General features: G+C 44.1%; 1 protein-coding gene across 3 annotated transcripts in view; it reads right to left on the bottom strand.

Annotated features, from left to right (window-relative positions):
• SH3RF3 (SH3 domain containing ring finger 3) overlaps positions 1–18,104 on the bottom strand; it is a 275,756-nt gene extending 257,652 nt beyond the window's left edge. For 2 of the 3 annotated variants that reach the window (XM_086880293.1, XM_086880294.1), the window contains exon 1: positions 17,666–18,104. In XM_086880293.1, the coding sequence (XP_086736419.1) occupies positions 17,666–18,061 (396 nt within the window). In that variant the 5' untranslated portion in view covers positions 18,062–18,104. The remainder of the gene's footprint in view (positions 1–17,665) is intronic. The other variant, XM_086880291.1, reaches the window with a different exon arrangement.
• Between the last annotated feature and the right edge of the window lie 5,013 nt (positions 18,105–23,117).

The following is a 23,117-nucleotide window of genomic DNA, read 5'->3' on the forward strand; positions in this document are numbered from 1 at the left end:
AAGGATCAAATTCTCAGACCTTCCTCAGAAAAACAGTTGTTTTTATTTCAAGCTTTTCAGGAGGTCTGGGAGAGAAATAGTTAAAAATAAAATTATATTAAGGTCAGCAGAGGCAGCATCATGATTTCCATGTTTTCCATCTTCTCCAGATATGGAATGATTTCTTCTAACAATACAGAACAAAATACTGTTTAGAAAGAGAAGTAAATTGAGGCTGTGTTTCATCTTCTTCCTTTGCCAACACAATGGCACTGTCAGCAATACAACCTTGAATGTCTTCATTTTCATACATTAACCCTTTGAGCCCTTAAATTTAAGCAGTCTTTTTGACTCACAAAGAAAAAAGTGCATTTTAAACTCCTGAAACAATGGAGAACAGAAATTTTAATTAAAGTTCTCCTTGTACACATGCACATATAAACCCTCCCTTTAGCAATGAAAAACCCTTTAAAAATTAAAGTTATCATGCTGAAATAATTAACATAACTCCTGGGAAAAATGCATAATCTTTGCATACCAAATGCCAAAATGTCTAAATTAACTGTGTTTAATAAATATTACATTTCTCTTTGAGTACATACACTCAGTTAATCATGCATTGATAGGCAGAAAATATCTTTAAAGCTTTAGGTATTGTAACTTAAGCATTTTAAATTTGATTGGTGTCCTGGTCTTTCAGGTCCCTGAAGGGCTCAAATCTTCAGTCCTCAGGACGTGAGCCAGCTGGAATAACTTCGAGAAGACCAAGAACATCACATCAACAGTGCTTTTCCACAGCTGCCAATCTGGATGTCATCCTGCTGCTCTCGGGTGAATCGCTGAGCACCCGCGGGTGCAGCCCCGGCACAGCGGCTCCGCAGCTGGGGCTATGGACTGCTCTCCTCTTTGGGGCAGGGGCAGCAGCCTTGGTGTGCTCTGTCTTCATGCTTCATGAGTCCCACCAAACTAATTATTTGGTACTTGTTTTGCCCCCAGATCTTGGCACAAGGCCGATTCCTTATTTTGGGGTATCAATGTTTTGGTGTGCAGAGAGTGAATTTATAGGAGGAAATATTGGAAATGATAGACCCTACCTCTGTACTTTTGAGGCACCCCTTTTCAAGCCTGTCTGTTTATAATGCTCACTTAAAATCAAATTTCAGTCTCTCAAGACCCAAAAAAGGGTGCAGCAAAAAATTAACATCATTATTTGTTTTGTGTGCTTAGCAAGATTTAAATGTGACTCAAAAAAAACCAAACCCCAACCTTGACTGCAAAGTTACAGGGGTGTATGAGTCTTCATAGGTAAAGGGAAGACCCAAATGTATGAGCAACAGAATTTCATTCAGTCTCCTGTATTTATTACCACTCCTCGACCCTGGAATCGACTATATCCAACCCTTGGTTTACAATTTACATAATCACAGCCAGAGGATGATTCAGTCCAGGTAAGGTATGTGTTGATCCACAACATCTGCTCATTCCTAGCCTCTCCTTCCAAAATTCAAGGTGCACTTGCAGCCCAGCAGCAATGGTCCTCAGCCATAACTGTAGACCCTCTACAACATCTTTTAAATTGAGAAACCAGTCCTGGCCAAGCCAGTCGCTTTAATAGACATATGTAGTCTTTAGAATCATAAGAAGAAATGCAAGTTATAAGCATTGTTGTATCATTCAGAAGCTAAGTACATAGCAGCTGTATTTAAAAGTAGCCACTATCAGCCAGTGAAAGCAAATTAATTATTTAGATATATTTATTGGATTTATAGGTCAAATGAAGCTACAGCTCATTAATTGAAATCCTGATAACAGATTGAAGCCTGTGCTAGATCCTATACTGTGAAATGCAAAGTCTTTTATTTAATAAAGGCATTAAGAAGGATGATAATCCCTATGGCCTTAGATATGAATAAGGTGCAATGTAAATAATAAAAGGCAAAAATCCAATTTTCATGCAGTGAACTTTCAAATACTCCGCTGTTTCCATTAAATTACCTTTTATTCAACATATTGTAATGGCACTGAGGGCACATCAGCTTCCTTGTAATACAGTTATTGTTCAGCATAAAAACTGGTTTTTAACTTGAAACAGAAAAGTGAAATATTTTATTTGGCTTCTCTCATATGTCAAATGACATGAAAATTGAGAACAAAAGCTTCACAGATGCAATAGAAGAGAAAATAAAGGAAAAATAAACATATGCAAACAAAAAAAAAAAAACCAGAATGTGAAGACAAAAGAAAGAAACAGGGTACATAATGGTAGTTTTCCAGTTAATTTTACAGCAATTTAATAGTAGGAAATAGAACAGGAAAACAATTTCAGCAACTAAAGTAACTAAAGTTGGCTATAAGCCAAAGAGAGCTGTAGCACATAGCAAAGGAGGTGGAACTAGTGTGAAATGTCTGTCACGCTCCTTCCAAACATGAGGATGATGACAAGAGCTTGAGTGCATCGAGTGCCACAACAGCACAGTGCTCAAGTCTGGAGGCGTGTGATCACTCCCTGGTTCTGCTGTGCTGGTAGTGGGTGGGTCCCTTTGGTTGTGGTTTAACTTCTCACCCACAAAGGAAGCACTGATATTTACTGTTTTCTGTGAAGGATTCTATGGAGCTAAGAAACATCAACTAGAGATTCATGCATTTACTGAAGAACTGAAAATTGTATCATAAGGTCAGGAATTTATTATTATTGTTCAGAAAAAGAACACCCATTGCAAAATATAAACAATCCATTAAAGATGAGACTATATTTGTTATGAATGTCAAATGATTTTTCCACTAAGAATTTTTCTGCAAATCAAAGGAATTCCTCCAGCAAAGCTGTGATAGAATAAAGATAAGAGAATAACTCCATTTTTATTCAATTCTGTATTCAATTTGGAAGCATTATACCCAAAGAAACCTTTCAGCACAAAAATACAATTCTCCTTGTAGCATCTTCATACTGCATCAAGATGTTTAAAGAATCAGCAGTGGAGATGTGAACTACTGTAACCTCATGAAACACATACACATGCATTTTACAATATTTACTTTTCATTGTCTGTAGCTGTGTCTGCCACATCCTATTTTCTGTGCTCATTCTCTAGTCATGGAGTCACAGAATCAAAGAATAGCTTGGGATGGAAAAGACCTTAAAGATCATGTAGTTCCCAACCCCCTATCAGCGGCAGGGACACCTTCTACTGACCAGATTGCTCCAGACCCCATCCAACCTGGCCTTGAACACTTCCAGGGATGGGGCATCCAGAGTTTCTCAGAGAAACCTGTTCCAGTGCCTCATCAGCCCTCACGGTAAAGAATTTGTTCCTTATATCTAATCTAAATCTACCCTCTTCCACTTAAAAGCTATTACTCCTTGTTCTGTAACTGCAGGCATGGGTGAAAAAAATCTCAATACATTCTTCTTATTAGCCCCTTTTAGGTACTGGAGGGCTGCAATAAGGTCTCCCTGGAGCGTTCTGTTCTCCAGGCTGAACAAACCCAAGTCTCTCAGCCTGCCTTGATAAGAGAAATGCTTCAGCCTTCTTCTGGGCCCACTCTAACAGGTCCACATCTGTCTTGTGTGGGGCACCCCAGAGCTGGAGTACTCAAGCTGTGGTGTCATGAGAATGAAGTAAGGTAGAATTGCCTCCCTCAATCTGCTGGCCATTGTGCTTTGGATGCAGGCCAGGACACGTCTGAACTTCCAGGCTGCGAGTGCACATTGTCAGCTCATGCCCAGCTTTCCATGCAGCAGTATCCTGAAGTCCTTGTAGGCAGAGTGGTTCTCAGTCCATTTGTAACCCAGTCTGTAGAGATAGTGGTGCTTGCCAGAGGTGCAGAACCTTGCACATGGCCTGGCTGAACTTGATGAGGTTCACATGGACCCACTCCATGACTGGTTCCTCTGGATGGCACACCTTCTCTGAAGCGTTTCAATTGCACCACTTGACATGTGTCGTCAGCACATCTGCTGAGGGTGCACTCAATCCCACTGTCTCTATTACTAACAAAGATAATATAGACAGTAGTAACAAAGATACTGAACAGTACTGGTCGCAGTAAATAACCTAAGGAACCCCACATGGTGGCCACATCTCCGTTTGGACATCAGCCATTCATGTTGTCCATCCCTGCTCCAATGCTGCTCACATGCAAAATGAATAGGGAGTGTCAAAGCTCAGAAACAGCTCTGCTCCACAGGCTGGCTGCTGCCTCCCCCAGAGAGGATCCTGGGACAAAGGGGTGATGGCAATGGGGCAGAGACAATGTCAAAGGGACATTGTCAATGGGGACACTGCCCAGGCAGCTGTGAGCAGCAAGGGGCATGAGCAGCACGGGACACCACAGGGGCACAGAGTGGGCCATGGGGCTTTCCTGAGCTGTCACTTCCCATCAAGGCTGAGTGAAAACACATCCTCCCACACACCAACAGGAACAAACCCCTCCACGCCCTGAACCCATGGGGAACATGGTGACCAGGACACAGCCTCCATGTGAGACCATTATTCCTGGCAAAATTGTTTCCTTTCGCTTCTTGCAAGTGCAAAGAAAGCAAATACGTGAAATAAGAGGGAAAAAGCAAATCTATTCATAGCATGCAGAGCCGAAAATAGTAATACCTGACAGATCTACAGTGAAGTAATACAGCAACTCCATCTGTGCAAACCATTATCTTGAATAATATTTTCACCAGGTCAATGAAACAAAGCTATTTGAATTATATTTCTCAAGCTTTTCTTCCTAGGAAGGACACTATTGCATGCCAGCAACACTCTCCAAAATGGTTCTACTGAGGTGCTACGATATTGCTACTTACTATGGTAGTGATTTCTCACACCTCCCACCAAACAGTCAGAGTCCTAAAGAGCAGATCTGCCAAGTAGCAGATTACTCACATTCCTTCATTAATTACTGAAAAAAGCCACAAAAACCAGAAGAGTGTATATTTGAAGCTCACTCAGACAAAGCTACTAAACAGCTAGGATACTAAACATTACAAGAATCAGGATCTCCTCATACTATTACTTTCTTGGGTCTGCAGCTACATATCAAAAAATGAAATATTGCTACAGAGGCATCATTTAATGCTCTTTTAAACCCTTCAGGGGAGGGAAAAAACCCACGAAAAAAAACCCAGAGTAACCTTTACTGTTTTTCCTGAGATTCATTCTGATCTTCATCTGCTCACTGCCAATTGCTCTGAATTTACACACTAATGAGACAACTTCAGGCTGACCACAGCCTGTACTCAGTGTTTAGATTCTATTTATTTCACTAGCATTGAACAGGAATCACTGACCTGGGGAACTGGCATCACTATCCAAAACTCCTGAGCTGACTCAATCAAAGAAGCACATATTCATCAAAAGCATCAGACCAGCTGAGGAACCTCAAATCTATCCTATTTCCTGCTATCTCTTATTTCTACTGTGAGCTCAGACTCTCTTCACCCCAGCCCCTGCATCAACAAAAAGTCTCCCTGACGATAGCTATGGAGAGTATTAAAGGAAATACGCATCTCCTACATCCAAGATCCTAAAAAACCACCCCTCTTTCACCACAATTTTCATAACAAGATGAATTAATTCTCAAGTGATCAACTTGAATAGGAAAAGCCCTCTCTGGCAGGGCAGCATTCTAGTGTAGAAAGTATTCACTACATGAGGGGTATTGCTGAGGGAATCACAGAATCATCAAGGATTATCCACCCAGCAGAACCATAATCACCCCTAAACTATATCCCCAAGTGACACACTCAGAAGCCTCTTGAGCACTTCCAGAGATGGTGACTCCATTCACTCCAAAGCCTAACCACTCTTTCAATGTATTTTTTTTTCCTAATATCTAATCTGAACCTCTCCTAGTGCAACTTAAGGTCATTTCCTTGCATCTCTTCACTTGAGAATGGAAGTATTTAAACTTCTGTTTTGTATAAAATCTAACAAAAAGCTAAAACACATGAAGGAGGCTGGAACAAATGGAATACCTCCTGGAATTTTTAAGCCTCATTTGATGAATAACAGCATTCATCAACAGAATTCTACAAAGAATTGAAGAACATCAGCCATTGGGAACATCCCTTCTCCTCAGCACTCTGCTCCTTTTATTGTCACCTCTGTGCACCCTGAATTCTCCTCCCATGTTCACTGCCCAGAGACAGCTGCCCCTGCCTCTGTTTTCTAAGTAGGTGGCGACCTATGTGAAGAGCGGTCAAAGCAGGCTGAGTCTAGGGAGTGTTAATTCAATGACAAATAAGCCCTGGCACAAGCCCACTAACTCCTTTATTGCTCTAGCAATGAGGAAAATGCTCATCAGCAACAGCTGATCATGTTTCTGGTGCAGCAGAGATTTCTGAGCTCAGAGAACAGGGTTCAAAGACTTAGAAAGTTCAGCGTGGTCTCCAAATCTGATCAGCATTACTATTGGCTGCACTTGAATACCAACCTACAATGCTGTCAGGGAAAATTCTCCCTAAATACTCCCCTCATATTTTTAAGATTAGTCTATCACACAAGCCCTCCTCCCACAGGAAACCAAACATCGAAAATGATCCCCTCTCATTTTCTGCCCAGCCCTGTGCTGCCTTTCAATATGACTCTACACGGTACAGTCATCCTGTCATTAGCTACCGCCAAGCATTCCCCTCTCCCAGGGTCCCTGACCACTAGCATCACCAGTGACTCATGAAGCACTTAATCATCCACATGGAAGGAGCTCATCTTCTGGTCCTTCTTTGAGCTCATTACACAGAAACAATGGTGATGATCCTGAAAGCTGTGTTCTGCAATATAAGCTAGAGAGGATGTGCTAATTTGGGAGGTTAAACATTCAATTAGAAGGAGTGAAGGCACAGGCAGGTGCCCTAGCCCATTGAAAAGTGAGGATACATGTGGAGATAGAAAAAGGCCAGGAGAACCAGAGTCCAGCCCCTGGATCTTCTGTTAACACTACCAACACAGCACTTTGCTTCTGGTATTCCTATTTTTTGTATCTTTTTTAAAGGTGGGTGAAACATTTGGGACTGATCTCCTGATGCATTGAACAGCACAACTCTCCTGACAATCACAGTGACCTGAGGCATCAAATCTATTTCCTGCTCTCATTTGTGGTGTGAGACAGGGCTTGTCTCTCAGCTCTACACACTGCACAAGGCAGCAAATTCAGTGCTGAATCTTGCTGCTTTTGGTCTTGTTCATTTAACACAACAGGCAAAACCAATTCTTAGCAACAGCGATTTTAACTTGTATAAAATTATTTTTATGTATAAAGCTCACACAAAATGAACATCAAAAGTGCAGAAAATGGAAAGAAATGTGGCACTTGGACACCTTGTGGCTCTGTACTTCTCATAGTGTGCTGCTGACAAGACAAAGGGAGGAAGACACCAACCTTCCCTTTAGCTACTTGCTTACTGGTTTTAGAAGCCAGGGATGAGGGGGAGATGGCCATTCAACCCTGGCCATTGAGGTCTTGTTTTTTAGGAAGCACAAAATGACCTCTCCCTCAATGAACAATATTATTACAGATCATGAAACCTCCACAGTCCCTTCTTAAAAATGCACTGAATTATTTTTAACAGTAGCAGCCATCATGGAAGCTTACACTCAGAAGTGAGACTAACTGCACATAAAATGAAGTCCTGTGTTTATCAAAAGAACAGATAAAACTCTAACTAGGAAAAAATGAATTTTCCGTTCTGCAATATAGATCAAAGTTAACAAGCCTTCCTTTTACAGAAAATGTACTAATTGTTAAAAAGGTGTAATTGGTTCAGATTTTACATTGCTGCATGACTGTGAAATAATAAATCAAATAATCAGAAGTTTCCCACCAAGATCTAACACCATAATTACCTACACAGCAGAAGAGAATAAGCAAAAAATTTCATCTCATGGTTGTCAACTATTATTTTACTGTATTTTATGACGTGTGTGTATGTGACTCTATTCTCCCAGGAGGGTTTATGATTTGTTTTAGAAAGAGCATATGCAAAAGAATGAGGCTCTCCACATAAAAACTCTTGGCTGAAATGCAAGATGCTCTGGACTGAACACAAAGACGTCCTCGCCTGCCTCTTCCACAGTGCTGCACCCTCCCTACATAGAGCTGGCCAAGCAGCAGCAGCCCCAGCACTGATGCATGGTGCCCACTCAACATGCTGCAGATCACACTTCTGCCAGGAAAGTCCGTGCTATTTCTGTGTCTCATCTCATGACATTTCAGCAAGAAATCACAAGGAGGCTCAGCAAGGAGCATCAGAAGAGCCCGTCACGATACGTCCCAGCATCCTCGAGGAACAGGCGCCTTGCAGCACACCAGGACCCATTCACCCCGTCCTCCCCAGCCAGCCCCTCGTTGGACATCCCTTCTCCCTGTGTGACAGCACAGCTCTGTGGTTTTGGGGAGCAAGAGGAGGCTGTGTGTGTGCACTCCTACGATCCCTCAAGGACACGTGCTCTGCAACAGGGCTTCCCCGTGGGCACACAACCAGAGGTGAGGCAGGACCAGCCACTGTGCTGTGACACAACACACACCCATGTCTGACAATAACGCACAGCTTACGAGATACGGACACGAGAATCCATGGAAAAGGCCCATCTGACAAAAAAATACATTCAGGGAAATAGATACATATACAGATATAGATATATAAAATACATACCCATATTTGTGTGTATGGTGTTTACAGACAACTAAATGTAAGCTGAAGTCAATCAAAACACAATCAAAATGAAATCTTCCTTCTACTTCCTTCTCCTTCACTGCATTAAAATAATTACAAATTCATAAATTATTGCTATTATTGGAAATGAAAACATATTGATTTGCTTATAAGGATGACAATACTGTAAACCTGGTACAAGCTGAAATAAAAGCATTTCAAAACACATATGAAGGCAGCCAGTAAAGAGGCAGCCTGCTAAAAGCTGTTAAAGCTGTTTCAAAATTAATTTAGAAATGAAAAAGTAAATTTATAAAACCATGTCTTTTTATAGTAAGTCACTGAGGAGTTTTTTTATTGGAATTGGCCTGAAAGTAATCCACAAATAAACATGTTCAGTAATATTTACTGAAATGATCATTTAGGAAAGTAAATATGATAGTGCCTGTGTTTGGCTGACTTCTTGGCTGTTGCAGGGAAGGCAATCAGTAGGCAGCAAACCAAACACAGCAGCGTCCCCTTCATTTGGTTAGGGCCATAATATCTTAACCCAAAGATCTATCCATTACTGCACAGTCAACATTTTAGATCTCTCCCTCTACTCATCTTGCACCTAAACCCACTTTAATGGTACATCAACTGCAGCAATTAATGAACCTTTGTCCAGAAGGGGAAAGACTGTAACAGCTTAATGAGACAGTAATACATATTAAAATCAATATTATTCAGATTATGTATCTATTCTAGTCCTCCCTCTGAAAATAACTGTGACTGTAGGAGAAATGATCATTAGCATTTTGATAACAATCTTGCCAGCCTTCTGTTAAAACACTTTCTCTTTAAAGTAAAACTGGGATTTGTTATCTTATACAAGCAGACCACTCTAAAATTAGCAATGGCAAATTCATATTGCTTGCATCAGATTTTCAAAAAACTTGGAAAAAAATTAATGCTAACTTGCCTGAATAATCAGACTCTTGTGCTTGTTGCTGTAGCAGTGGAAAGACACTCTAAGCATTGACTAAGAAGCAATCTCTTCCCACAAATACCATTTTTGTGCACAGAAAGGCACTCCTTAACCATATACAGCATTGGTTTCACTTGTCTGGTAAATCATATTCCTGTTGACAGCCAACGTGAGGGACAAATTCCTCCCTACCACAAATCCTTAAGGTATCTTAAAAAAAAATAAGAGGCTGAATGCTGCAAAGCAGGAAAGGGTTTTGCACCTTTGTCCCATTGCCACAGCAAGCAGACAAAAATTCCTCAGCATTCCTGAGTCAAATTATGTTATGCAAACACCATGGTGAAAGAAAACAGTTCCATCGCTCCCTTTTTTAAATTAGTGAATCCCACAGCCTTCCTTCTCCTCCTGGCATCCAGAGCTGTGAACCAGATAGCTAAGCCCTCCCGTTTCCAAAATGGGACAAGATGGAGTCCTGCTGTAGAAACAGCTCTAAAGTGTTCATGAGGATCTGCATCTCCCAGAAACCCCTGCCCTCGGTGTCGGTCAACCACATGCAAACAGATCAGCTGCCCCAAAAATCCCAACCACTCTGACAGGACAAGATCCCAAACTTCAGCAGGAGCCAACCCATGCTTTCAGAGTGCCAGAAACCAGTTATAAGACAAACTCAAGCAAGGTTTTCAATATTTAACCCCTCAAGAGCTGGCCTGCAGATGTGAAAGTCTGAGCCCCGTACCAGGTAACAAATTCTTCTGCTGACACTCTGAAGAGCTCCATCAGCTCCTTTGGGCAGATCTTCAGCTGCCCATCACCTGAGTTCACAGGTCACCCCAGCTAACAGCAATCAGAGAGCAGCAAGTTCTATGGAACCAATGGAAGCTATGCTCAAAAGACTGAGCAGAAAGTATTCTTGATTCCAGATGTTTTACATTTTTCTCTCTGCTTTTGAAAACAAAATGTCTTTTTAATACCAAAAGTAATGCTCTCTCCTGTTCTTCCCCTAAGAGCCATCTCATGTACATGTATCATTAAATTAATGTTTGTTCTTTCTAACGGAATAAAAACGTTCAAATTACATACAAAGACAATTAGATTAAATTATTAGGCACATGGTTTTTCTTTTTAAAGCTATTCAAACAATTTTAAAGGTTTTTCAGCAATCCTCTAGCAACATAAGCAAAACTTCCCACAAAGAGGAGGTAACAAGTTTAGCATTACTGCTGAGGAAGAGGGCAATGGAGCCAAGTGAGTAAAACTAGCAAATCAGCAACCCCCCTGCCACCCCATAGAGTCAGGAAAAGGCATGGCTCAAGCTGTCAGAGGAATCCAAACCATTAAAAGAAAGAGGATATGGGGATATATGGGGAGAACCTAATCCCAGGCCCATTTGCATCATGCACTAGAAGGAAATTTTTCTCATTGTTTAACTATCTTTTTTTCTTTTTTTTAGTGATGGTCAGATCAGTAACTTTCCAGCCAAATTACCAGGCTGCTCCAAGCTAGAGGCTTTGGTCATTTGGATCAGTTTGGTTTGGTGCAAGACTAGGGATAAATAGGTAACTTTTAAGCTGGCACTGTATTTCTCCATCACTCCCTCCCCAGCTGCAGAAGCACAGCTGCTGTGGGAGATGGGCAACACCAAGGTCATGCAACTTTCTCAAATCCTGTAGTTTATCTTTGTTCAGGCTCTCATGTCCTATCAGAACTAATCTTGAGTTCTTCCCACGACAGCTCACGGCAGATTAGGAAAACCTATTGTAAAATACCACATTTTAACAGGACTGCATTGAACATGCTTGCAAAAATTTAGCTTGATACGTGATGAGTGAATGCAGGAAAGGTGAAACCGTGTGCACCCCCAGCAGTTTTGGCCTGTAGAAGTCACCAAGTCCGTGAACACTGAATGAATCCAGAGCTCTAGAGGTCATCAATTACAAGGTTGCAATGCTTAAAGACATTAATCAGAGTGAAGTATTAGTTATAATGCCTTCTGAAGCTTAAGGATAGGCTTCTAAGAAAGAATGATCAACAACTTTGAAAACAAATGTCATCTCACAACTGAAGATATTTCAGGTGGGTCAATGAAATGTGAGAAAAAACTATTGTTTTTATCTGAAATTTAAGCAGTGTTTCCTAAGAGAAACAGCATGAAATATTGAACAGAATAGTGAAATTAGAGGGGACAGTATAAAAACAACAGTGCAAAACTCTAGAACTACCCAGCCTTTTCAAGCTGAAATCATAATGGGATTATTAAACTAAAACTACTCTACAGTATAAAGAAGTATCTTCTCAGAGAAAGAAATCCTCCATGACATAAACATTGTTGTAGCACTTTATGTGGCAGCTTATTGATCGTATGGACACAGCTTCATCTAGAAAGAGCATGCGTAGCCTCCCCCTGACCTGCAAGTACAGGCACCCAGCATTACCAGCCAGTGCCTGCAGCCTGTCTGACCTGTTGGGCACCCAGCCAGAACCAGGAGTCTGCCTGAACATGAACTGATAAGATTAGAAACAAGGAATACAGTGTACTACTACAGTCCATGGGCAGCATACATCGCTGCATCCCTGTGCCGACACTCCCCGCAAACAAAGTGCAGCATCTCTGCCAAACCCCACACAACAACAGATAACAACCATCGTAGCTTCAGTGTACACAGCCAGCACTTTTCAATTTTCCCAAAACCCAGCTTCTCTAGCAGTAACTCTGTTTTTGTAGGGCAGCTTCCTTTCGAAGCCTGAGAAGCACATGAGGGTGGGCTAGGAGAGGTTTTCAGCTGGGAAATGTAAAGCCCAGAAAGGTCATGCAGCTCACTAGACATCAATGACCATGGTCGGTATGTGCTTTGAAACCACAGCAGAGCTTTAGGGCAGCTGGGCAAAAATTGCCAGGATTGAAACATGCACAAGATTTTTAGGGCTGAGTTGAGCAAGCCTATCCATCTGCCTTTGAGTAACCGGCTACCGAACATGGAACCCTGTCATATGCTAAACGTTACCAGCATTCCTCATGAATCATTCAGAAGGATGACGTGCAGGAATTAAACTTAGCATTTGCATTTGACATCAAGAGGAGTCCTACAGAGGCATGTCACACTAACACAAACTAATTGGGAGGGTTTGGGGCTAATGGAACAAAGCTGTCCCACAAATTTTAGGTGCAACTGAGCCACTGCTGGCCACCCCAATTCAGAAGAAAAAGTCCACTGTCAGCACTGGCACCCTTTGGTCACACCAGGTCCATCACACATTTTCCTAGCTTGCAAGAAAGATAATACCATCACACAGAAAAAATCTTGAGTAAAAATACTGTTTCTGGAAAACATAATGGACATGAAGATGACACCTGCAAATGTCATATTTTCTGGAAAGTGTAAGTGCTCAGTGAATGATGAATTTTTCTGACACAGCCCCTCAGCAATCCCCTCTACTATGTTCACTCATTTCTGTGAAGACAGCTTCAGCTGCTGGGGTTTTAAATACTTCTGGCTCTATTTTTCACAATACCCTTTAGTATGGTAGTTAATCTCCTGTGTCAAAATACATTTTTAGCCATCTGCCAGACAAAAAGAAAATCCTCAAGATCAGAACCTTTGACACGTGGAACATCACTCCTTTTTGGATGGCTTTATGACAAAGTTCAAGTGCTGATCAGTGAAAGTACAGCATCAGAAGGAAATAAATCGAAGAGAATGAACAAAAGCAAGGTAAGTCCCTGGATTTATGTACATGGCACACTGCTGAACAGCACTCCAGTATGTGCAAGTCTGACCATTAAAAAGGCAAGCTGAAGACTACCCTCTGCCCAAGACAAAGCATGTCCCCTACACAATCCTCTCCTGCTGTAATATATATAAATGCATATAAATGCCAGATTCCACCTGCTTTCTCTTATGTAACACCGAGTGGGATCTTCACCTGATAGACAATGTAACCAAAAAGGAAAGAAACACCTGAGCAGAGAAATACTCTGAGGTCTACTCCTTTAATCCACTGTGCCCACTCTAGGATGAAGCAGAACGCTTACAGAAGTTACAGAATGTCTCTTCTGAAGAATTTCTACACAGTAGCTGAACAGCTTATCAAATTAAGGCTGTTCCCTCTGCTTGCAAAACTTGTGGGAAGCCAAGGGCTAGTAAATGGCAGCCTCCCTTCCAAAACAATGAAATAGCTCTGCAAAGCTGATACACGAGATCCATCCTGTGCAACACAGGACTGCAGCCCATCCGTCACTTTGCTCAGGCACGCTGACACATCATTTTCCTTACATGCACATCTTACTCTCCACTGGTACCCACAACCCCATCTGGGTAACACACCACATCCCTATCCATCACCTCGGCCATGTTCTTTCTTCTGGGAAAAAGGAGAGACATGTTTTGTTTTACTAGGTTGTTTCTTTTTCATGCAAATGTTGTTCTCAGTTTGTATTATGAGCAAACAAGCAATAAGCCTTGCACCTGGAGTGGAAGACGCCTGGTTTGGGAGGAAATTACTAAAGACTTGCATGCACTTAGCTGGCTATTAGATGTTAGGAATGCCTGAAAAAAAAAAAAAAAAGTGATAAACTGCAGTAATTGTTAAAAAAAAACCCCAAACCCCACACTCAGTAAAGGCAGATTTACCATAATGCCTCAACAATCTAAGGGAGCCATTTACTTTGACAGAACCTGAATTCCCCAAGCAATTTGACAGTGGTAATGGAAACAGAGGAGCCAATAAATTATAACCTTGTGAGTAATGCGCCTACCATTATAAACCACTCTTAGCCTCCTGTATATTCCCTAGGGGGGCTGCACAGTTGTTGGATTTCCTTTCCTTCATTCTTCCAGTTTGCTCTTTCAGCAGTTGGACCCTTTTATAACGTCTAATACCATGCTCTGCATTTACACAGCTGTAATGTGAACATCTTAAAATATGCAATATCATTTAGAACAAGACTGTTGGTTTTTTACAGGCTGAAACAGAGGCATTGGTTACACCATTAATTACTGACAGAATCCCAAATATTGTATATATGCTAAATATGTTAGTAGGCACGTGACCCTTCTAGATCTCTCATACTGAAGATGTGTACCACGTATCTCAAAACACCTACAGTATTTCAGAAGTGTTTCTGAAGAATGGTCTTGGACAACTTTAGAAACAACACCAGTTCTGGGTTCACCCCCAGATCAGTCCCTCTTACAATAGCTTTCAGCAGTTTGTGACAAACTATGGGAAAAGAAAGGCCAGAGACCCAATAAAGAAATACAAATCCCACAAAGTTTAGCCCAAGTGATAAACAAGGTGTTGATCTCAGAAAACAGCATCTACACGAAGAAGACTTCTCCGAAGTATAAGGTGCAGAAAAAAAATACAGGCATGACAGCAACACAGAGGCTGACCCTGCTCTGTCTTCTAAGGTTAATTAAAACTCTCAAAGAAACAGATCCCTGGTGTGATTCTAATGTATCAGTCCAAGGATCTGGGCAAGATTGAAGTCTGATAGAAGTGACCTTGGCTCTCTGCCACTACACTTCACAATCAGCAGTTTCCTTCCTAACCAAAAATCCCACAATGATATGTCCTATTTTATGTACTGCATTATCTAAAATGAAAGGTAATAATTAGTAAAATGGTGTAATTTGCATTTAAGCCCCAGGCAGCAAATCTACAGCAATTTCTAAAATATATATGTATCACAAAGAATCACTTCTGCTTTCTTCAAGGTAGCTGAGCTGTCAAAGACCAACATAAGAGAGAAAGGGATGTAAGTCTGCTCTTCCGTATCAGCCTCAAAAAGCTTGATTCTAGCCTCGATTGTACCATCTATTGTTTAGTACAGAGAGAGGTTCTGCACTCTTGTCTTCAGGACTGCTCAGCAATCAGCTGTATCAGCAGCTCCAAGGAGGATTATTCTCCCCTGCTGCTTTTTTTAAAAGCAGATTAGTTCAGACTTTCTTTCACTGTAATGAACCTTGTAAGGATCAAGCACATTGCATTGATTTCCAGGATAAAATTGTGTCATCAGTCAAAAGGCCAAGCAAACACTTTCACAGACCCACTCTGTCCCAGCAGATCCACTGCCCCCGAATTACCCATTAACCCCAGCAAAGGGAAAAGGACCACAGTTGTTAACCAAATAGCCAAATAATAGCCAAAATGTGATTCTCAAGTTGTGTAACTTTGCTTTTCTGTCAAATTCAGATGGGTAACAAACCTCACAGAAATGGACAACAGAACTGCCAACACTCACCAAACTGCTATGCAAAGACAGAAAATGATAAAATGCAATGTGGTTTTATTTGCTATATGCTATCTGCAATAATGGCTAGGGAAGCAACTTTTTAAAAGCCTGACAATTTACAGTAAAATAATGAAAATTCATTTTCCCTAAAATTTTGCAAATAGCTTTCCCCATCAAGCATTTTCTTACATGTGCACACAACTGTAATATGCAAGCTTGACTAGGACTTAAAAGATTTGATAACCAGAGACTGTCTTCTTGTTGGATGGTCACAAAAGCCTAGAGAGAGTGCAAGACCCTGCCCCTCCAACACAAACACTGCAGGTATAACCAGCAGACCCTGCCTCCCACAAGAGACACCTGCCTGGACTTCAAACCAGACCATGGGATACTGTACTTTACCTAATGAATGCAAACTTCCCTTTCTATAATGCTGAAGCTAAGAAGACAGGAGTTGTCTGCTGTGACAAAGCTAGAGCACTAAGCTTAGTCGAAAAACAAGCAAAAAAAACCCCCAGAAGGCAGAATTCCACTGCCTTTCTTCTTAAATTGGACAAGTCATTATTAAATACCTGAAGCTCATCAAGACTACAGCCCAATATTAAAGGATCTACCCTTCCAGAAATACTACCTAGCATATTTCAATTCCAACTCCAGGACTGAATTTTATGGAACAATGTATGGCATTTGCCATCATTTCCTGTAGGGAAAACTTTAAAACACCAGTACACGTCTATTCCTTTTTAAAAGAACAGGGAAAAAAAAGAAAAAAGTAGGAAATTAATTAATTGAAATTATAACAATACAACTTCACAAGGAATCTCTATACTGACCTTTTCAAATCAAAAGCCTGTACACTAAACTACAGCTCAAGTGGATTTCCTGAAAGACCAAAGACAATTAAACGTATCCAGTATATACATGACATTAAAAGTGAGATTAAGTTCACAGTTTTAAGACTGTCTCCATTCCCAAGTCTCCTGAAGAGGTCCAAGAGTGAATTTTATCAGATCGCATGGAAGAGCAGTACAGAACAGTGGAACTCATCCCCTCCGAGCCAGTGAAACCCTTGGACTTTATCTTGCACCTTTAAAGTCATGGACTTTAAAGGGCGCAAGATGGGGCACTCGAATGAAGAGTTCAATAAATAAATGCACACGTTGCAGTTCTCGCCTTCTATAAATCACACACCTTATACATAAAAATGAAATTACGTTCCCTTGAGAGGGGAAGCTTCAGCTTCAAACCCCGCTCCGTTCCGGCTGTCAGGAGGGCTCTGTGTGGTTGTAACCGCACGGGCAGCGCCCGGAGAGCGGAGGGGGAAACTGCGGTTTTGGAGGAACACGCCGGGCTCGGGACCGGCCGAGCGCTCCCAGAGACTTCACCCCGCAGGCAGCGCCAGGGTGGGAGCCGGCTCCTGCCCGGCCCTGGCAGGCACCTGGCGCAGCCCGACACTCGGGACAGAAGCGCTTTCGAGGCACTCCGTAGTTTATAACACCGGCTGTGCTACACCGGGGGCGGCCCCGGGGCCCGTCGCTGCAGTAGCTGCCCCACAGCCGGTATAAACCCACCCAAAGGGGGGTGTCCCTGGGCGGTCCCGGCCGCTCCCGTGGCCGCCTAGAGTACTTTGAGGACATCCCGGTCCGAGCCTCCCATCGTTAGACCGGGGGGGCGACCACGACAGCCGGCCACAAGTGCGGGGCAGGCGCTCGCCGGTGCCCGCGGGCAGACACCCTCCGCCGCCCGCGGGACGTCCCGCCGGCAAACCGGGGCCGCCCGGCGCTCCGCGGGGACGCGCTCCCGGCCCGCCCGCCCCCGGCCCCGGCCCGGCACCCACCTTTCCCAGCAGGGCGCTGCGGCTGGCGGCCGCCAGCTCCCGCAGGCTGGCGGCGGCCGAGGCGGCGGCGGCGGCGACGGCGCTGGGGGCGGCGGCGGGCTGGGGGTACGTGGGGGCCGCGGCGCTGGGGCTGCCGCTGGCGCCCCCGGCGGCGCGGGGCCGCTGCCGGATGCCGTCCAGGAGGCGGACGAGGAGGATGTTGGCGGGCAGCTCGTCCACGCCGCAGCCCACCAGGATGCGGCACTCGGGGCAGCGCAGCTCGTGGCGGGAGCTGACGATGCTCTCCAGGCAGCGGCGGCAGAAGGTGTGCTGGCACGGCAGCACCTTGGCCGTGGTGTCCAGACGCTCCAGGCACACGGAGCACTCCAGAAGATCCAGCAGCGACGACTCGTCCATCGCCGCCGCCGGCTCCCGCTCCGCCGGCGTTCCGCCGCCGCTCCGCCGCCCCCTCGCCTCCGCCTCCGCCCCCGCCCCGCCGCCGCCGCCGCCTCCGCCTCCCCTCCGCGGGGCAGCGCAGGGCCCCGACGCCCCTAGGGCCGCCGCGGCCGGCGGCGGCGAGGGAGGGGCGGCGGCGGGGCGGCGGGGGCCATCGGGGCGGCGGGGCTGCCCCCGGCGGCGGGCGGCGGCGACCTCGGGGGCTGCCTGGGCGACGCTGCCCAGCGCCGCGCGGCGCGGCGGCGATGCCAGCGGCGGGGAGCGCAGCGGTTCGGGAGGAGGGCACCTGTCTGCCCGCGCCTCCTCCCGCCGCCCGGCGCGGCTCGGCAGCTACGGCGGGGCCCGGCGAGGCGCCCGCCGCGCCTCCGCGCGGGGCGGGGAGCGGCGGGGAGCCCCGGGGGGGCGCCCGCAGCACGGCGGCCGCCCCGCAGGCGGTCCCCGCCCGCCTCGCCGCCGCTCCGTGGCTCCCTGTAACCCGACCCAGCAGGGCTCGCCGCCCGCTTGCCGCTGCCGCCGCCGCTACTCCCTCCTCCTTCTCCTCCCGGCGAAGGCTCCCGGACAGGCGGGGGCAGGCGGAGGAGATCCTTCGGGGAAGCCAAGGGCACGCAGGCGGGGCGGAGGGGAGCCCCTGCGGGCCCGGCGCCCCGCGGAGAGCGGTGTCGGTGGTGGCGGGCAGGGCCGGCGGGCGCGGGGAGCAGCGCTCGGCCGCGGGCCGGGAGCGGCGCCGGGGCCCCTCAGGCGCCACATCCCTGGCGGCGCGGCGCCCCCTGGCGGGCGCGGCTGCAGGCGGCGCGGGGCTCAGCCCCGCTGCCCCGGGGCGGCCCCAAATAACCGCAATTTAACTGTTAACCTGTCGGACCCAGCAACTGAGGGGCCGAAAGGCAAGAGCGAGGGTCGCGCCTCCTCTTTCTGCCACGTGTCCTGTGTTCCAGCCAGCTGCCCGCCCGGGTGCCGTCCCGGCTGTCACGGTACCCGCATCCCGAAGGCTGCAGCGGGATGTGCCCGGGTCCTGTGTGAGCTGGTGGTCAGTCCCTGCCGTAAGGGGAGAAACCCTGTCATTTTGGAGTTGCACATCCGTGGTCTTTGTTAACCGCAGCAAGTTTTAAAATATGACATACACTCACTTGCACGTGTGGACTATGCGCAGAGCTTCTAAGAGAAGCCCTATTCTTCATATAAATATTTCATTTGACAAGTCCCTTTTTGTCTAACTTTCGACTATTAATACGATTTAGGGCCCTGCTTAACCCAGAAACTACAACTGAAATATCTTGTAATCTTGCCAAAGAGATTCTTCATTTGTGGTCCAACCCCTAACCCAGTCTGTACCTGTGCTTCAACAGAGCACTTCTGGAATTGAGGATTGCAATCCAAAGGTTTGCAGAAGCCGTCCTATCCTTCTCTTAAGCGACACTTTTATAATTGGGTTTTTCTGAGAGCCATGTCATGATGGCTGCACAAAATCTTTCTGTCAGCTTCATGACTACAGTAAAGTTCCAATGCACACAGGAAGTTGAACCTGTTGTGATAAGGGTAATCTAGATACTGTATAATAAAATGTACTAAATTTCAGTGTGTGAAAAGCCATGAATCTCTTGCTGCTCTTTTGCTACTCTAGAAGGAATAAGTGTAAAGCCAAATGAAAGTTCCCAGTGCTGAGCTCAGATCATTATTTGTTGGTGACTAATGTCCACTAAGGTTACAACCTATGTCCTTGCAGATAGAAATACCAAGCACAACTGTTTAAAACTATAAATAACACTGATGCCTGCAGAAATGTGGAATAAAGTATCAAGGACTTAGACTTTCTCTGGAGTAAAACTGTTAATTTAAGAAAAAGAAGTAGTGGAGAACCTTTAATGATAAAAGGCATTGTTTCAGCAAGGAAAGAGAAATACTGAAAAATCTGCAATGAAATGCGTAATTGTTTCGGCACCTCATATTGCTTCCTTTAGAGGGGAAAACTTAAATATCACTGTCAAAAACTAAAAGCCAGAAGTACTGTGTTACACACCAGAATACCTCCAGTGAGTAGAGGGGCACTTTTCATCCCTCCCTCCTTCTGGTTGCTCCAGAGTTTACAACCAAATTACCCTGTCACCAGAATTGCCCAGTTACACAGCCCCAGAGCAGGCAAAGCACTCTGGAGAGCCAGCACCCAAAGGTGATAAAAGGGTGCCTTGATACTTGGACAGCTTAAAAGAGGTGCAGATGTGCAAAGCATTTATTATTCAGTAGAAGAAATTGCTGACACACAATGAGAATCTGCTGTAATCCACCTGGAAAGTACCCTCTTAAAGAGGAGCTGGTTGCCATCACAGAAGCAAAAGCAAAGCTACATCAGATCCCTGCAAGGGAGAGGAGCTCAGGGAGCTCCCCAACCACCCCAGAGGACTGCAAGTGAGGGAAGGAGTTGCTGAGGGACACTGAGCAGGATGGAGAAATGGGGAACCAGAGAAGGAGAGAGAAAAGGGGACATGAGATGAAAAGGAGGTAAGGAAAAAGGAAGGGAGACAAAGATTAGAAGAGCGAAAGGTTTATACAGAAATGGCACAATGGACTAGACACAATAAAAAACACATTTTTATGAAAGGAGGGAGAGACTTGCAAGTTTGGCTCCAACTAGAAAAAACAACTTCTAATTCTTTGATGTCAAGAGAAGCATTTTCAGACTTAGAAGTTCAGTGTGTGGTTGTGCACTTCCCTGTACCTGGGACTTAATGAAAGTTAGGCCAGGCCAGGCCTAAAGGAAAGGAAAGAAGAAAATATCATCACACATACTTTTTTTCTTCTTGCCAAAGAGACCATGGGAAAAATCACATTAGATATTAAGAAATTAAATACTCAGCATATTTAGTTTGGAAATAGAAAAAAGATTAAACTCTCAGAAGCCTGAGATGAAACATGGAAAAAAAGGAAAGAGACAAAGAAGATGTAACAGGTTTACTTCAAACAAATGTGGATTTTATTAATTTCCCTTTCTCAGCTGCCAAAACATCTAGCTACAGATTATAAGTGTGAAGTGATTATTTGTGAACTAATTAAGTAATGTGATTAACATGGTTCTCAAGCAGAGGTGCTGCTTTACACACAGGGATGTAGCTGCACATTTTGCCACACATTCCTTGGTGAATGTGTTTGACAAGGCAGCTGATAAGCAACTTCTGTTTCAGGCTGTGAAGTGGCTTCACTTCCACAGTGGATGTAAAGAATGACGAGTACCCAGAGACAAGAAGAAATTCAAAAAAGCAAAATGTTGCTTCAGGAGAGTAGAGTGATGCTGAAACATTCCAAGACTTCATTTGTAGTTATCCTTAAAATACAACAATGTACTAGGTATTACTTAAATTAAATTAATTAAAAATAAAAAAAAAGGTGTTCTTCTTTCCTGGTTCTTTTCCCAGACTTTGCTGTCTGCAGCTCTATCTATGTTGGTTTTGGAGGCATTTTCTTGGGACAGTATATGAACATTGCAGCTTCAGCATTGCCTTCATGCATTTGCATGCTGCTCTTGAAAATGCCCAACTCTTTTGCAGTCTTCTGCCAAATGGGATTTGATTATAGAGAAATATAATCAATTCTTGTTTGTATGCTTGCTCTGCTTTTAAATGTCTATGGCACAATAACTATTCCATTTGCATAGTGAGGGAACATTTGCCTACTAAATAACAATGAGTTGTTCTATTTATATGGTTCTTCCCAAACCTGAAAAACATCATAAGAATGATAGGCATTACTATTTAAGAATGATCCAGTGTAATTATACTTACGGTGGAATGCACAACAGTTCATTTCTACTACTGCGTTTTCACTGTAAGCTTAAATGATCATTCAGTTATACTTACATTACTTACTTTATTTATATTTCAGTTCAAAAAATTAAAGCATTCTTGGATTTCTGAAGTGAGTTATATTAATACTAAGCAGGGGGAAAGAGGGAGACTTGTCAGCTCTGCCTTTTCTCCCTTTTATTTGACCTAAAATATCAGGTATATCTAACAAAAAATGCCAAATTTTTGACCACGTTAATACTTCTGAAAAATAGACAAGTTTGATTACAGGATATTCTCTCTGTTCCTTTGACTGAAGATAAGATTTTTGATCAAGATCAGCTGATCTTTCCATCCGTCCATCCGTCCATCCATCCATCCATCCATCCATTCATCCTTTCACCCATCCTTCCATCCATGTACATATATATCTACATCCCCCTCCACTGTAGAAGCAACAAACTCCATATTGACTTTTTTCTTATACGTGGAGAGGGTAACCTGGCAAAACCAAGACTTTTCAGAACTGGTGGCTGAAAATGCTTACAGAAACTACAGCATGACCACCACCCCAAAGTACACTGGCTGTTCCAATCCCTGTCCTGGCAGCATGTGTGTGACAGCCTGCCCTCACATCAAGGTCTGGAGAGGGTATCTGAGATTCCCCCATATAAGACAGTCCTAGAAAATCCATTTGTTTCGCCTCTGGATTATTTTCAATGCCAACTTAAAAGACTTGCTAAGGAGGATGTGTTACTTTAATTACAATTGACAGTATTTTAATACTGAGGGGAAAATGGTTGCTTGTCTTGTGTTTAACCACTACACTGATATCAGGAAAGAGAATGACATCCACGTACCTCTGCTGTCTCCTTACATGAATGTTGGTCATGTAGGCCACAGGTCAGAAAGATGTGTGTGTGACAGTGCAGTGGAATGGCAGCAGATGTTCAAACAGACACTTCAGCTGTCCTGCCTTACCTTCCCCAACTCTTCTGTCCCCTCCCTTGCACCTTGCCTGTATAATCAGTATGTCTTTATGAAACTCCTAAAGCCAAAAAATAATCCAGAAAAAAAAATCAATCAATTTTGACCATGAAAATGACAGGTAAATGTTAAAAATCTAGACATTAGGAAAATCACTGCATTATACTGTGGTTTTGTTTCAATGAACTTATGAATTAAAATGGCATGTCCTCTGAGAATACTTGATGTCCATTGCCAGTCTCAGTATGACAGCCTATCAA

Source organism: Cyanistes caeruleus, chromosome 3, assembly GCF_971803275.1.
Source record: "Cyanistes caeruleus chromosome 3, bCyaCae1.hap1.1, whole genome shotgun sequence".
Taxonomy (NCBI): domain Eukaryota; kingdom Metazoa; phylum Chordata; class Aves; order Passeriformes; family Paridae; genus Cyanistes; species Cyanistes caeruleus.